At 38.6% G+C, this 14,018-nt stretch overlaps 1 protein-coding gene across 1 annotated transcript; it reads left to right on the forward strand.

Moving 5' to 3' along the window:
• Nucleotides 1-208: 208 nt before the first annotated feature.
• Nucleotides 209-13,695, forward strand: UPK1B (uroplakin 1B). The gene is made up of 8 exons (XM_063442074.1): nucleotides 209-303; nucleotides 8,372-8,461; nucleotides 9,170-9,370; nucleotides 10,310-10,384; nucleotides 10,882-11,004; nucleotides 11,722-11,901; nucleotides 12,354-12,437; nucleotides 13,185-13,695. Exons 2-8 carry the CDS (start codon nucleotides 8,393-8,395, stop codon nucleotides 13,233-13,235), a joined length of 783 nt encoding a protein of 260 aa, XP_063298144.1. The 5' UTR covers nucleotides 209-303; nucleotides 8,372-8,392; the 3' UTR covers nucleotides 13,236-13,695.
• Nucleotides 13,696-14,018: the final 323 nt, after the last annotated feature.

Consider the following 14,018-nt stretch of genomic DNA (forward strand, 5'->3'; position numbering starts at 1 on the left):
CGCTTTATGGGTCCTTAGTGAATCAGAGAATTATTTCTGTTTGTGTCGTTCTATGCCCAGTGGATGTAGGTGTTTTTTTTTTTTTTATTGAAGCCACATTCCTACACTTAAAAGAATGGCAAGGATGCAATGTTACACCCAAATTCTAGAACAGGTTCAGCTAGGTGTATTGATCATGTGATCCATCTCCTCCAATGGCAAGCCTTTGTTGGTCAAGGTATAGAGATCTTTAAAAGTCTTGCTAACGCGAGCAGCAGAGACAGGTGCATATGATCAGCAAGGGGAGACTATCAGCAGAATTTGGTGAGTTGGATACCCGAGACGAGTATAGGAAAGCAATGATTATATTTATTTGTAGTTTGTATGGCACTACTAATGGTTTGATCAACTGGTTGAAAATTTTATACTTATTAGATAGAAGCTCATTCCCAAGGGTCTGGTGTTTAGTCCGGAATGTTGAAGATTTAAATGGAGTGGTTTTGGGGGTTGGAAGTCCCTTAAAGGGCAACTGTCACCACCTTTTTAATATAATTAGAGCATCAAATTTTAAAATAAAATGTAATTTTTTTTTTTTTTTTTTTTATTATTGAAGTATTTAATGAAAATAAAAAAATAAAAACCCCTACATTTAGTATAGGACAGGATCCTTCAGCCATATCCATGCACTTTGGGTCCGACAGCGTTTGAACAGTTGATCTCTATGGTTTTCTCAGTTTCTGTGCAGGGAGTGAAGCAAAACCATAGAGACTAACTGTGATCAAATACTGTGTGACCCAAGGTGCATATATATGGCTGAAGAACCCTGTCATATACTAAAGGTAGAGATGAGGTTTTTTTTTTTTGGTTTTTTTTTACACATATTCATAAAAAAAAAAAAAAAAAATCTATTTCTGTTCAAAACTTGATAAAAGTAATATTATATTAAAATGTTATGAAGGTGATGGTTGTCCTTTTTAATCCTCTGTGGAGTGTACTGGCCACGAAAGATTAAATCCTTAGTACAGATTAAAGATGCCAAGTTTTATTTGACACCCACCGATTTGTATGTACTGATGGACAGGGCTCGAGGAGTGTTTCCCTGCAGTATGTAGCATTCACATGCTGCAGGCTAACTGATTAGTTCACTTGATTGCTCCCTGCTTATTTGAGTTCTACATACAGTGCAGCACTTTTCCTGTGTTGTCTATCAGTATGTGCAAGTGGTATGTGTCCAGGAAAGCGTGGCAGGTCTGGCATCTCTACTGTGGATATGGCTATCCCATCAGGGTTACGGTGGCAGTTGTAAGCCGGTTTGAGCAGGGTCCTCATGAACCTATTGATCCTGTCAATTTATTGTTAAATTTGCCCCTTTTATAATATTGTAAAGCACTGCGGAATATGTTGGCGCTATATAAATGCCATTATTATTCTTACTGGAGAGTTATCTTTTTTCTTTGTGCTGACTGAATAGTATGCCGGTACGCAGAATTCATATGCTGCACAAAGGAACTGCCATGATAAACTGAAGGATTAATCCCCTGGGTAATATGAACACTGTGTACTACAAGGCAACACATTTTGTGTGCTGACCATCCACATGAATAAGGAGTAGCTGTCAAAATAAAATGGCAATAGCACTGCTGGTCCTCCCATCTGTTCTGTGTATACGTCACTTCTAACTGTGCAGAACAGAAACAGTCTTCATTGTAGTACGTAGCATTCACATGCTGCTGGAAAGACCCCAACCATCTATCCTCATAGATTTTAAGATTGTCTGAGCAGGGCCCTTAATATATAGTTGTAAAGCCCTGCAGAATATGTTGGCACACTATATATATATATATATATATATATATATATATATATATTATAATTTATTTGGAATTCCTCCTGATTAACAAATTGATTTCCCAGTTACAGTATTTACATTTTGCCGAGCAGCCCTTTTCATTCTACCATCACCACACACAGTGATATTTTATATCCCCGAGGGTCATGAGATAAGACATTAAGGTTTAATATTTTATTAGAATAGTATCTCTTAGTGTCAACGTTTAAGTTCTTGTTTGTGTTTCTCTGAGTATCTCACAAGGAAGCAGATTCTATGCTAATACACAGCGCTCCAGGCTAGGCTTCCTTCAAGGAGTGGCTGTCTGTTCACATCTTACTAAATATAGGCTGTCACCACCTGTATTCACAAGGTACACCTTTTTATAGCTTTTTTGTTTTTTTTTCCAAGTGTCACGAACAGTGGTAGGATTGTGGGACACCTGTGTACCGATAATGCATTGTGATAGGGTGCAGGGTTTTAAGAAATTGTGGCTTTCTACAGGATCTGATTTTAAAACCGCTCCGTCACTTCTCAGGATCTTATGAAACACTGATGGTGACCGTGTTGGGATTTCATTAAACGTCCAGCCCAATCCAAAGATGCCATAAGCCAAAGTAGGGGCCAAGGTAAAGGCAGAGCTGTGACGTCAGATTGTGTCCAATCACAAGTAATAAATCAAGGCTCTGTAAGTGAGCCTAAACATGACCTTGTTCCTATTAAAACTAAAACAAACAAACAAAGTCTACTTTTTGGGAAGCTATGTGTGCCCAGGCTCTCTCTCTTCCATTTAGCTGTCATCAATGGTTCTGGGATTCAGTCTTGGTCTCACGCATTGTGAAGGATCCCACAGGATCCTAAATAAGTGTACCTTCCACCCTATGGACACGAGACCCTAACCAGAGATGTCACCTTCAGGGGTCTTTGCAAATTATACGAAGACCCCCAAAAGTGACAGACATGCTTAAAGGGACTGTATTGATTTGGACTGTAATATTGTCACACTGTAACCCTGCGTGAAATGACTGCTTGTAAAGGGTGCGGCTGTTGCTATTCAGCTGTGAAATGACTAACTTTGGCCCAAGCTTTCCTTTTGAAGAAGAATGGGGGGGGGGGGGGGAGAAACAAACAAGCAAATCTACATTCTGATCTGACTCGGGCCACAGCCTACGACTTGAGAGTTTCAGTTATGGCAAGTGAACCGTAATTCTCCTATTGGATACAATGACACATTTGCAGTCAACTATTTCACTTTAACAAAACCAACAATAAAGTTGTAGCCGTAGCAATGCTATAACATTGCAGCGTTAGACAGACTGGTGGTTATAGCTCTGATTTTATAATGATTCCTACAAAGGTTTCAGGGTAGATGGGGTTTACGATTGGCTTTGGAATTCTAGTCTGTAGTATCATGAAGGTACCCCTAACCCTGACCTCAGCCTACAAACCCCCTCTGCAGTGACTGATTATTGATCCATGATGTGCTCCTTCTATGGTAGGAAGTATATTTTTGTACAGTGAGGACTAGCTTTGGAACTCCAGCTGTTTCCGAGCTACACAAAGCCTCATTGGAGTCTAGAAATGTGTTGTCGGAGTTTGGAAATCCATTGCTAGTGTTAGATTGTCCAGATCTAACTAACTTGGTGCATTTTGCAGGATAGCTATTGGCTGCTGTGTTCCTGATGTCGTATAACTGGCTCTCTAACTTCGCAATTCCATAAACCTGTATTGCTACAACTTTCTATCCAGACATTAATCTGATTTTTAATTATTATTTTGCAATGTTTGGTTTTGGTTTTCTGATCACAACAAATTAGCTGAGTACTTGAGTGTTTATATAGGTCTTTCTAAACAGGAGTATATGTACTGACGCCCTGCGAATGTAGCTGTTTCAGAGTAACTACTTTTTTTTTTTTTTTTTTGGACTCAAACACTGGTAATGCAAATTTAAAAAAACAAAAGACAACTTTTTTACACATTATCACAGCGTTTATTTTTAAGCAGTATTGTATTTTACTAATCAGTGAGTTTATTAGTAAATTTGTTAAATGTACAAATGTATACACAAAGTATCCCATGAAAAACTATCCAGACAGCCTGTCGTCACAGCTCCATAGCCTGGCTATTTTAACATAGATTTTAGAATTTTTGGTTTTCAATTCATTAAAAGTGGCTGTTTGAACAGTCCCAATCCTAGTCTGGTATGGATGCATTGCAAAGCACTGAGTACACCTGTTAGCGCTATATAAATAAAATATACATACACTGTATACCTACTGCACTTACTGTACCTCCCTCTACTGTAATGTAACCTATAAAGTGCTGAGTACACCTGTTAGAGCTATATAATATACATACACTGTATACCTACTGCACTTACTGTACCTCCCTCTACTGTAATGTAACCTGTAAAGTGCTGAGTACACCTGTTAGAGCTATATAATATACATACACTGTATACCTACTGCACTTGCTATATAATATATAATATACATACACTGTATACCTACTGCACTTACTGTACCTCCCTCTACTGTAATGTAACCTGTAATTTGCTGAGTAGACCTGTTAGAGCTATATAAATATAATATACATACACTGTATACCTACTGCACTTACTGTACCTCCCTCTACTGTAATGTAACCTATAAAGTGCTGAGTACACCTGTTAGCGCTATATAATATACATACACTGTATACCTACTGCACTTACTGTACCTCCCTCTACTGTAATGTAACCTGTAAAGTGCTGAGTACACCTGTTAGTGCTATATAAATAAAATATACATACACTGTATACCTACTGCACTTACTGTACCTCCCTCTACTGTAATGTAACCTATAAAGTGCTGAGTACACCTGTTAGAGCTATATAATATACATACACTGTATACCTACTGCACTTACTGTACCTCCCTCTACTGTAATGTAACCTGTAAAGTGCTGAGTACACCTGTTAGAGCTATATAATATACATACACTGTATACCTACTGCACTTGCTATATAATATATAATATACATACACTGTATACCTACTGCACTTACTGTACCTCCCTCTACTGTAATGTAACCTGTAATGTGCTGAGTAGACCTGTTAGAGCTATATAAATATAATATACATACACTGTATACCTACTGCACTTACTGTACCTCCCTCTACTGTAATGTAACCTGTAAAGTACTGAGTACACCTGTTAGTGCTATATAAATAAAATATACATACACTGTATACCTACTGCACTTACTGTACCTCCCTCTACTGTAATGTAACCTGTAAAGTGCTGAGTAGACCTGTTAGAGCTATATAATTTATAATATACATACACTGTATACCTACTGTACCTCCCTGTAATGTAATACCCTGTAAAGCTGTATATAGAGGACCATAGACCCATCTAGTGAGCCTGAATGGAACACTTGGTTTAATTAAATCTGTAGAAAGGTGCTCCAGGTCTAAGGTGCTCATTCTGTCAGTGTTGGCCTTTACTGCTCATACTGGAACCTTGTCTGGTATCTACTTTCCATTCTGTAAATGTGTATTATCACATTGTAGTCCTTGGTTGTAACATAAAGTCCCTCCTTTGTCACAGAATTAGCCAGCTACGTGCGTTGCAGTCTGACAGGGTTATTCAATAAAGTGAGAATTGAAATTTAAAGGGCCACTGCAGCTTAATGTATTGCTTCTGGTGTCTATATGCTGTCCCTGCAGGCGGAACACTGTGTAAAAGCTGCAGTCACTCAGACGGCCACTAGAGGTGCTTCCTATTTCAGCAGCATTGGCTTTCCTATGGGAAAGCATTGGATTGGCTGATATCCACAAGGTTGATTAAACTGGGGCCAGCAATAGGTAAATAAAATACCTTATTTCTCCGCAGAGAGGTTTATTTCTCCGTGTTTGTTTTCCTAATACTATAGTGTTCCTTTAAGGTCAAAATAGCCAAGCTGGAAACATTCTCTAAATCAGCAGCGCTATCCGTTCAGCTACTATGGCCTTACAACAGAAATTCTCCCATTCAGGTATAACTGTGGGTGTGTATGTCCTGCTAACTGCGATACTGACCTGCAGATCTAAACCCTCACACAACAAAATATCTCCTAATAAAATCGATCACAAAATCTCCCACTATAAATTGGGACAGGCATTATTATTATTATTATATACATATTAATGCATTCTCAGACATTTAAAAAAAAAAAAATAAATAAAAAAAACCATAAAACACCCAGATCTACAATGATCCAAACACTCTGCATATCCATAAAGGGGTTTTATAGACCACATGTATAATGCACCGATGGCCTCGTTAAAGCACGAATCGGTTTCATTTGTTCTGGTTTTTCTATATTTCACTTAACTAGTGAAATAACACCAGGGGGTTCATGATTCCCCCCCATCCTATCCAATTCCACCCCATGCCACATGATTCCACCCCCATCCCCCAGAACAAGATACTCACTTTGAACAGGTACAGTTAATAATGTTGGATTCATTGCTTGTAATTGCAGAATGCCTTTTGGTGAGCAGTGTTTGTGACTGCAGTGGGTTTTAATACATTCACCCAAAATTTAGTGTCTCTGCTGGTGCTAATGGGGGTCCCATTTTCATTTCCTTTTCCAATCCAGGATTTGCAGTCAGATGGGATTTTATCACTGCCCGCAAGCAGGTGTTTAAACCCCTAAGTCAATAGGAATGATGTTTACCCTGCCATTTACTCTGTTCTAGAACTATAACTAGCTCATTGACCAAGTCAGACTAAGCATTACTTTTTTTTGTGTGTGCCCTTTTGATAGGGCTATTTTTTGTATTATTTTTTTTCAAAATTAATATTTTGTATTTATATTTTTTTATGTTGCTGACATTTGGCCGAGCGAAAATGCCATACGACCAAAAGTTTGCCATCCAGTTTTTATTTTTTTTTTGGATCTACTTTTTTGTGTTTATTTTTTTTTACCTACTAAAATGTCGAGTTTTGTATTTGAAACTTTTAGCCCACATGGCATCACAGCCTGCCAGGTTGGGAAAGCTAGTTGTTTACGGTTAAATGGGGTCAAGCTATGTCACGTTATCTCATGGATATGCTTTGTTAGATTTGTGGAGAGATCGGTCTTCGTTTTTTCACGTAGTTGAAAGGTCGGACAAGGTATTGGCTGTGTCTACATTGTGATTTTTGCTCTGGAATGTGAAACATAGAAATAATCTAACCTATCCAGTCTGGGAACCGGCTGAGGGTCTCTGTGACCTTATTAACAAAGAACATCTTTGTGTGAATCTTTGAAATCTGCTATTGTAGTTCTACCTGTTGCAGATATCTCATGAATCTCTTGTGTGATCATCAAAAACCAGCAGTGCCCATATCAACCACCCCAAAAAACGTGGCTGGACCTCTATCTGCTGCCCAAACAGACTTTCTGTGAGACAAATGCGTTGAATCCATGCTGAGTTGTCAAACCCAGCTTGGAAGTTTAATTGTTGAAGGTATGGTGTTATGTTGGTTTTTGATTGTAGTAAATATTGTGAAATATTCCTTAGAACTATGTCGTGAGTAAAGTAAACAAATGACAACCGGCCAACGCATTTGTTACATAAACATTCACGGTCACATATATCGTCTACAACAAATTGATAGACGCAGAGGTAGTTAGCCTTTCACACAGTGACTTGCCAACGTTGCCCTATGCAAAAAATATATATTGTTTACGAGTTTATTAGCTACATATTCTTTTAAAACCTTAACTTTTTCAGTAAAACATGAATTTTGTTTTACTGAAAATTTTAAGCTTTATTTATTAAACGTTCTGTTGCCAGGAGGAATACAGTATGTCTGTCTTGTTTTAAGGTACACCTTGAATTTGATTTAAATTACAAAGTTACCCATTTAGCAGGTCTTACAATTTCATCTCCCACACTACTAGGTAGGGCTTAGACTACCCACCACCGTAAGCCTGGAGGGTCCTAGTTCACTCACCAGGGGTGAATTTCTATCCACCAGGGCTAAATTTTCACTTGCCAGTGGCTAGTTGTAAGTGGACTTTTTAGCCCTGCATTTACCTTTTTAAAGTGGCTCTGTCACGTCTGAGCAATTCAAGGATATCATAAGACAAAGCAGGGGTTACTTTTTCTGATGGGCAAGTATGAGGTTGACACAAGGCAGAGCTTTACTGTAAATGTTTGTCCGATCCCAGTAGACGTCACAAGTGCTTACTGGGATTTAGGCTTGAGATGTAATCTGTGGGGGCTCTAGCAGGACAGACCATATGCATGAGAGGACAGCACTGACACCGCTCCTAGCAGGTGAAGCACCAGGAGCCAAAGAAGATTGGTTAATTTGTAAGAACCAATCTGACATTACGCCAAATAACCAGTGTAGTGCAATGCACCCCAATTAAAGTGAACACGGTCAGTCCTGCACCGTCTCAGAACTCATCATCAAACCTGGGTTAAAAGGAACATCACAATCTAATACGGCATTTAAGCAGCAACACAAGTTTTTCAGTTCAAACTCTGGTCTGAATGTAGTTGATCCTCTCTGTAAAATATTACAAAGTGTTTTATTTTTTTTAAGGCCTCTAAGTGATATAAGAAAATGGCGACCGGCAGTTCGGGTGTCCGTTGTTTTCAAGGCTTCCTCATTTTTGGCAACGTGATAATTGGGGTAAGATTTTTTTTAAAAAATATGCTGATTTGAGTAATGTGTGAGCTCTCTAACACGCCTAAAGCCCAAGCCCTGTACTAAATAGGACATCCATTTTACCTGTATACATTTGGACAGTGATGTGGAGTAGTGCACGCTGGAGCCAAGGTAGCCCAGTGCTCGTAGGCCATCACGGAAGGCCAAGTGGCTATGACACAAAATGGATGCATGGTAGAATCTCTGCACTGTGACAATTAGTTGGTTAGTTGGTTCTGGAGTTTGGAATAGAATAAGACTTCGATGAGCTAGCATCTTCAATTTATTTAACGGTTCTTATATAGTAATTTTATCCAGACTGCTTTACAATGTATTCAGAATTTCAAGCAGGGGATAATTAGACGCATTTCAACAAAAGGAGAAGAGAACCCTCCCAGTGAGCTTACAATCTAGAGGGGAAATGAGCATAGAGACGAAAGGTTGTGGGGAGAAAATACTACTTTGAAGTTGGCAATGTATCAATAATTATGCTAATATAAGGAGTACTACTTAATGATCAAAATAACGTACAGAGCAATCCAGCAAGCATCCCATGCCTCACTCAGGCTAATCGTCTCTGTATTCATTGTTTTTATCTTTCTGCAGAATTATCAATCTACCCATATTAATTCCTGTAGGATTCTAGCATGTAGATTATAACTCTTTTTATATTATTATTTTGTTGTTTCCCAGCTGTGTGGCATTGCGCTGACTGCAGAGTGCATATTCTTTGTGTCTGATCAAAATGGCCTTTATCCCCTCCTGGAAGCTACGAACAATGACGACATCTTTGCAGCCGCTTGGATCGGCATTTTTACCGGGTTCAGCTTCTTTCTGTTGTCGATCATGGGAATCATTGGAATTATGAAATCCAACCGGCGGTTGCTTATGGCTGTAAGTCTATCAGTAGAGGGCTTCGTTAGGGGTATCTAGTCTGTATCTCTCAGAATCTATTATCCAGTGTCCTCCAGCAGTCTGGAAACTAGAGACTGACCAGAGATTTTTTATGGAATTCTTCGAGAAATTACCTTGTTGGGCAAAAAGAAAAGCCAGCATAACATAGAGTCGTATATATGAAATCCCAGATAGTTTGAGGCAGTAGACACACTCTTAACACCTAACACTGGTTCCAAACCAGTCCTCAACACACACCCCATACCTGTACAGAAAGTAGGGATTACCCAATGTCCAATTGTCCAACCAAAAAGCCACCTAAGATACCACTTGATAACCCCTAAATCCTGGACTGGTAGGGTTGCCATGAGGACTGGTTTGGGAACAACTGCTCTAACAGATGAAAGGTCCTTCTTGAGAGTTTACTGTTTAAATTAACATGGATGTTCACAATAAATAGCAAAGAGGGTAAGGTAGTCTTGTCACATGTACTCTTACACTCTGTCAGGAGCAGATATAGTCACCCCACAATGGGTTATATCTGCTGCATTGAAGGCAAGCTGTTGGATTCCATTGAAGACACGGCTGTGCATTGACCCTTTGCATTCTGAATGGCATCTGGTGTTCTTGAAAAACATGTCCATCTAATAATTTTATCTCCTTTTGAGCATAGTTTAGAGACAATCTATATCTTTTCTAATGTTCACAAACCTGTGAATGCTCAGTCTTGCTCAAATCGTGATATTCTGTCTGACGCACAATTTATATCCATTAACTTCGACATGATGCAAATGTTCTTCTAAATCTGAGAGTTCTTTTCCTGCTAATGTTGTTGGGGGAAACGTCCCACAAACGTCTGTAACCCGATACGGAATAATTCCTATATCCACTGAGAAAGATGTGCAGTTTCTAAGTTTATATTCCCTCTTCTTCTTTCAGTATCTCATCTTGATGTTCATAGTCTATTGCTTTGAAGCAGCTTCTGCCATAACCGCGGCCACACAGAGAGACTTTGTAAGTACATAACTCCCTCTTATCTAAAAACAAAACTGTTCTCCAGTAAAACAGTCTTCCCTCACCAGAAATATAACTCGTGGGATGTACCTTATCTTGTTTATTAGGCACATTTCTAAGCAAAACCCTCAAGTAGCAAGTTCTGCAATCTGCATGGAGAACCCATTTAGCTGTCTTGGCCGAGACGATCAGATACAATGGGCTTTCTCTAAAGTAACTTTATTACAATGAACCCATATGAGGTTTCTAAACAAATCTGCCGATTGGGGGCAATAAACAAGAGACCTGCAATTACTAGACCTAAAATTCATGGGTCAATTCACATTCATTCCACAGATTTATGTTTTTCATCTGGCCATTCTTGGAACCATGTGCACTCCTAAGACTTTCCCTGTGAAATTCTGCTCAGAACTCTCTATTTTAATATTAAAATGCTATTAACACAATGTAAAGGCCTAGGTTTATTTTTAACCATTTTAATTTTATTTTGTTTCCAGTTTATTCCCGACTTGTTCCTGAAGCAGATGTTGGAATCCTACCAAAGCCAAAACTATGACAACAATGACGCACTCATAAAAATCCAGGGGGTAACCAGCGTTTGGAATAGAATCATGCTGCTGGCAAGTTTTATGTATTTTTTTTTTAATCTAAATCAGCGTTTATGTACTATACAGAGTGAATTGAAAACTATGTTGCTAAAAATATTTCGAAAATTACTCTTAATGCGTTCAGTGTGCCTTTCCTAAAGTTCATTTTTGTTTTGCTTTTCACTAAAATTGAAATTGTAGAGAATTGGAAAAAGTAATTAAACAAACATAGCATATCTATAAAAAATAGGAGTGGTGTGTGTGTGTGTGTGTGTGTGTGTTCACCAAATTTGATTAATTTTTACCTTGTTAATTTCCATTTTTTTTAATGTATTTTTTTTTAATTGCATCACTTGTGTTAATACCGTCTACAGTTTGCAGAATAAATAACGGTTCAGGCGCTCTGGGATAACGGAAATATCCACTTTATTGGGGCAACAGCAGCAATGTTTTGACCCTACTGGGTCTTTATCATGAGCTTGATAAAGATCCAGAAGGGTCGAAACGTTGCTGCTTTTGCCCCAATAAAGTTGCTATTTCCATTATCCCAGAGCGCCTAAACCGTTATTTATTCTGCATATCTTGCAAGGGAGGCCTGGCCAGCCTTGGCTTCAGAGCACATGGGTTATTTGATGAGTGCGGTATCCGGTACATCTCTACTATTTGATACCTTTTAGGTTTGTCATTGCATTTCCACCTCTTACTGTGATTTTATTTTTGTTGTCTAACAATATCCTTTTATTTCCACAGAACAAATGCTGTGGTGTGAATGGTCCTTCAGACTGGCAGGCCTACACCTCTGCTTTCCGCACTTTTAACTCTGACTCTGCTTTCCCTTGGCCCCAGCAGTGCTGTGTGATGAATGGCCTTGGGCAGCCTTCCAATCTGCTGGGATGTCGTGTCGGAGTGCCAAATTACTTGTATACCAACGTACGTTGCTTAGTTTGCTGTACCTCTGCTCTTCCATTTAATATAAGAGACTTCAAACCAGAAACCTTGGATTGGGCACCACTGGGTGTGTCCAGATCAGTAGCTCCCCATTGAGGAAAGTGAGTGGGGAAAAAATGTACATTTCTCAATGGAGAACGACTGATAGGCTGAGAACACCAGCCGACTCTTGGGGCCACCTCGCTCCATAACAACTTAATAACAGAGAAGTTCTTATAGTGCTCAAAGTATCGCTTTAATTTATTGCCTTTCCTGGCTGAAACATTTTAAGTATAAACCTCCGCACGTCTCATTCAATGCATTCCTGTCTGCAAACAATGTGGTTGGTTTTGTCTAGAGACTTTGATTGCTTATACCTGATGTATTGAACACTGAGGTCATTGAATGGAAACCATTTCTGGAATTTTCGCTCATACAATTCTTCTCTCCGACAGGGCTGTTATGATTCTATTGGTGGCCCACTCAATCGCCACGCCTGGGGAGTTGCCTGGTTTGGATTTGCCATTTTGTGCTGGACGGTAAGTTTACAGAGTTACATGTTACATTTTGTATTTATTATTCCAGTTTTTGAGACTTTAGTTGAAGTTGTTTGTCTATAGTTCAGCCACTTCTCACGCATGAAAACACCCAAAGTGTACCGTATACATGCACAGATAATATATTATATGAAATATCAATAGTTCAGGAATTGGAGAGTATTCTATATTATTCAAACTGGAATATCTGTAAAACATAAAAAAATACTACATAGTTGGAGTGAGATGAGAATCCATAATTTTAGCTAAAAATGTGTCAACATTCATCGCCACAGGGTGTTTTTTTTAAAGGGGCACTCAAATTCCCCCCAAAAATCACTGTTTAGTAGATATACCACAACGAAAACATGCATTTTTATTTTTTTATTGGGGTATATGTAAAAAAAAAAAGCTTGCTAACTGCAGATATCTTTGCACGCCGCCCAGCCCAGGCTTTCTGTAACTGCCCAACCGTGTCCAACTTTACAATGAGGTCAATGAGAAGTCTTTGCAAGGCAGGTGCTCTTGGTAATTGCTGTCTCTAGAGTTTAGCTCTACTGAGCAAACCAAACCAGGAAGTAACAGGACTGGTTGTCTGACAGCTAGGGGAAGTAACAAGGTTAATTTAAAAGTTATCATTTCTATTAAAATCTGTACTTTTTGTAAAATGGGGGGGGGGGAGGGAAAGACACACTGCAGCAAGCTAATGTGCTTTATTTGTCCTGAGTGTTTTTAAATTTTGTTTTTCAGTTCTGGTTTCTCCTCGGAACAATGTTCTACTGGACACGTATTGAATATTAATGAAAATTGACACCATCGCTCTAATTGGAATTTTTAATGAAGGTCTGCAGTGTGGACTGGTAAAAATAAGACTCACGTAACACCTTTCCAAACTTGACTTACTGGAACTATGAAATATTCTTGCATGGTCCTCTCTGGGTCGGAGGTGTGTAGGATGTGACCGACAGATGTCCCACCTGTACTACTATCTTGCCTCGATGTCTTCCTAACGCTAGTGCTTACTCAATATTACAAGATTCAGCGCAGTATAGAAATCTAATTTGGCAACTTGGTTCGTATGTTTCTCCCAATCAGGACTGATGGAGAAGGAGCCCCTCTTTTTTTTTTTTTCTTTTCTTCTAGCCTAACTCTATGTTCATGTGTTTTAACTGTATATTGTCACATTTTTTGCCATTTCCATTTTTATTTGATTTATTATAAACATTTTTTTTTTTTTTTTTAATTGCAGATTAAAGTATAAACAATTAATGTGTTAAGTGTTCTTGGCAAAGAAATAATTGCAGTTTGGTTTATTACCCATCTCCACCATCTTTGATAGTGTTACATAAAAATAGCGCCAACATTAACACATTACTTTTTAAGCAATTATCTTTGACATTTTCCTAGGAACTGTGTTTTACGTGACCCTTGAATGTGATCCAAGAGTTGGAATGATATATTGATGACCCACAAAATATAACCTTTCATCTTCTGTCGCACTTTTTCAAAAGATATGATTGGTGATCATTATTTAAAACACATAATATTTGCACATCTTTAAAAATACGCATTAGTACACTAAAA

Source organism: Pelobates fuscus, chromosome 1, assembly GCF_036172605.1.
Source record: "Pelobates fuscus isolate aPelFus1 chromosome 1, aPelFus1.pri, whole genome shotgun sequence".
NCBI classification, from domain to species: Eukaryota; Metazoa; Chordata; class Amphibia; order Anura; family Pelobatidae; genus Pelobates; species Pelobates fuscus.

What these genes read in the sequence shown, in the direction of transcription:
- UPK1B (XM_063442074.1), top strand. Translation starts at nt 8,393, where the DNA reads ATGGCGACCGGCAGTTCGGGTGTCCGTTGTTTTCAAGGCTTCCTCATT. An exon ending in TTGGCAACGTGATAATTGGG is followed by an intron (nt 8,462 to 9,169) that starts GTAAGATTTTTT and finishes GTTGTTTCCCAG; the next exon opens with CTGTGTGGCATTGCGCTGAC. An exon ending in CAAATTACTTGTATACCAAC is followed by an intron (nt 11,902 to 12,353) that starts GTACGTTGCTTA and finishes TCTCTCCGACAG; the next exon opens with GGCTGTTATGATTCTATTGG.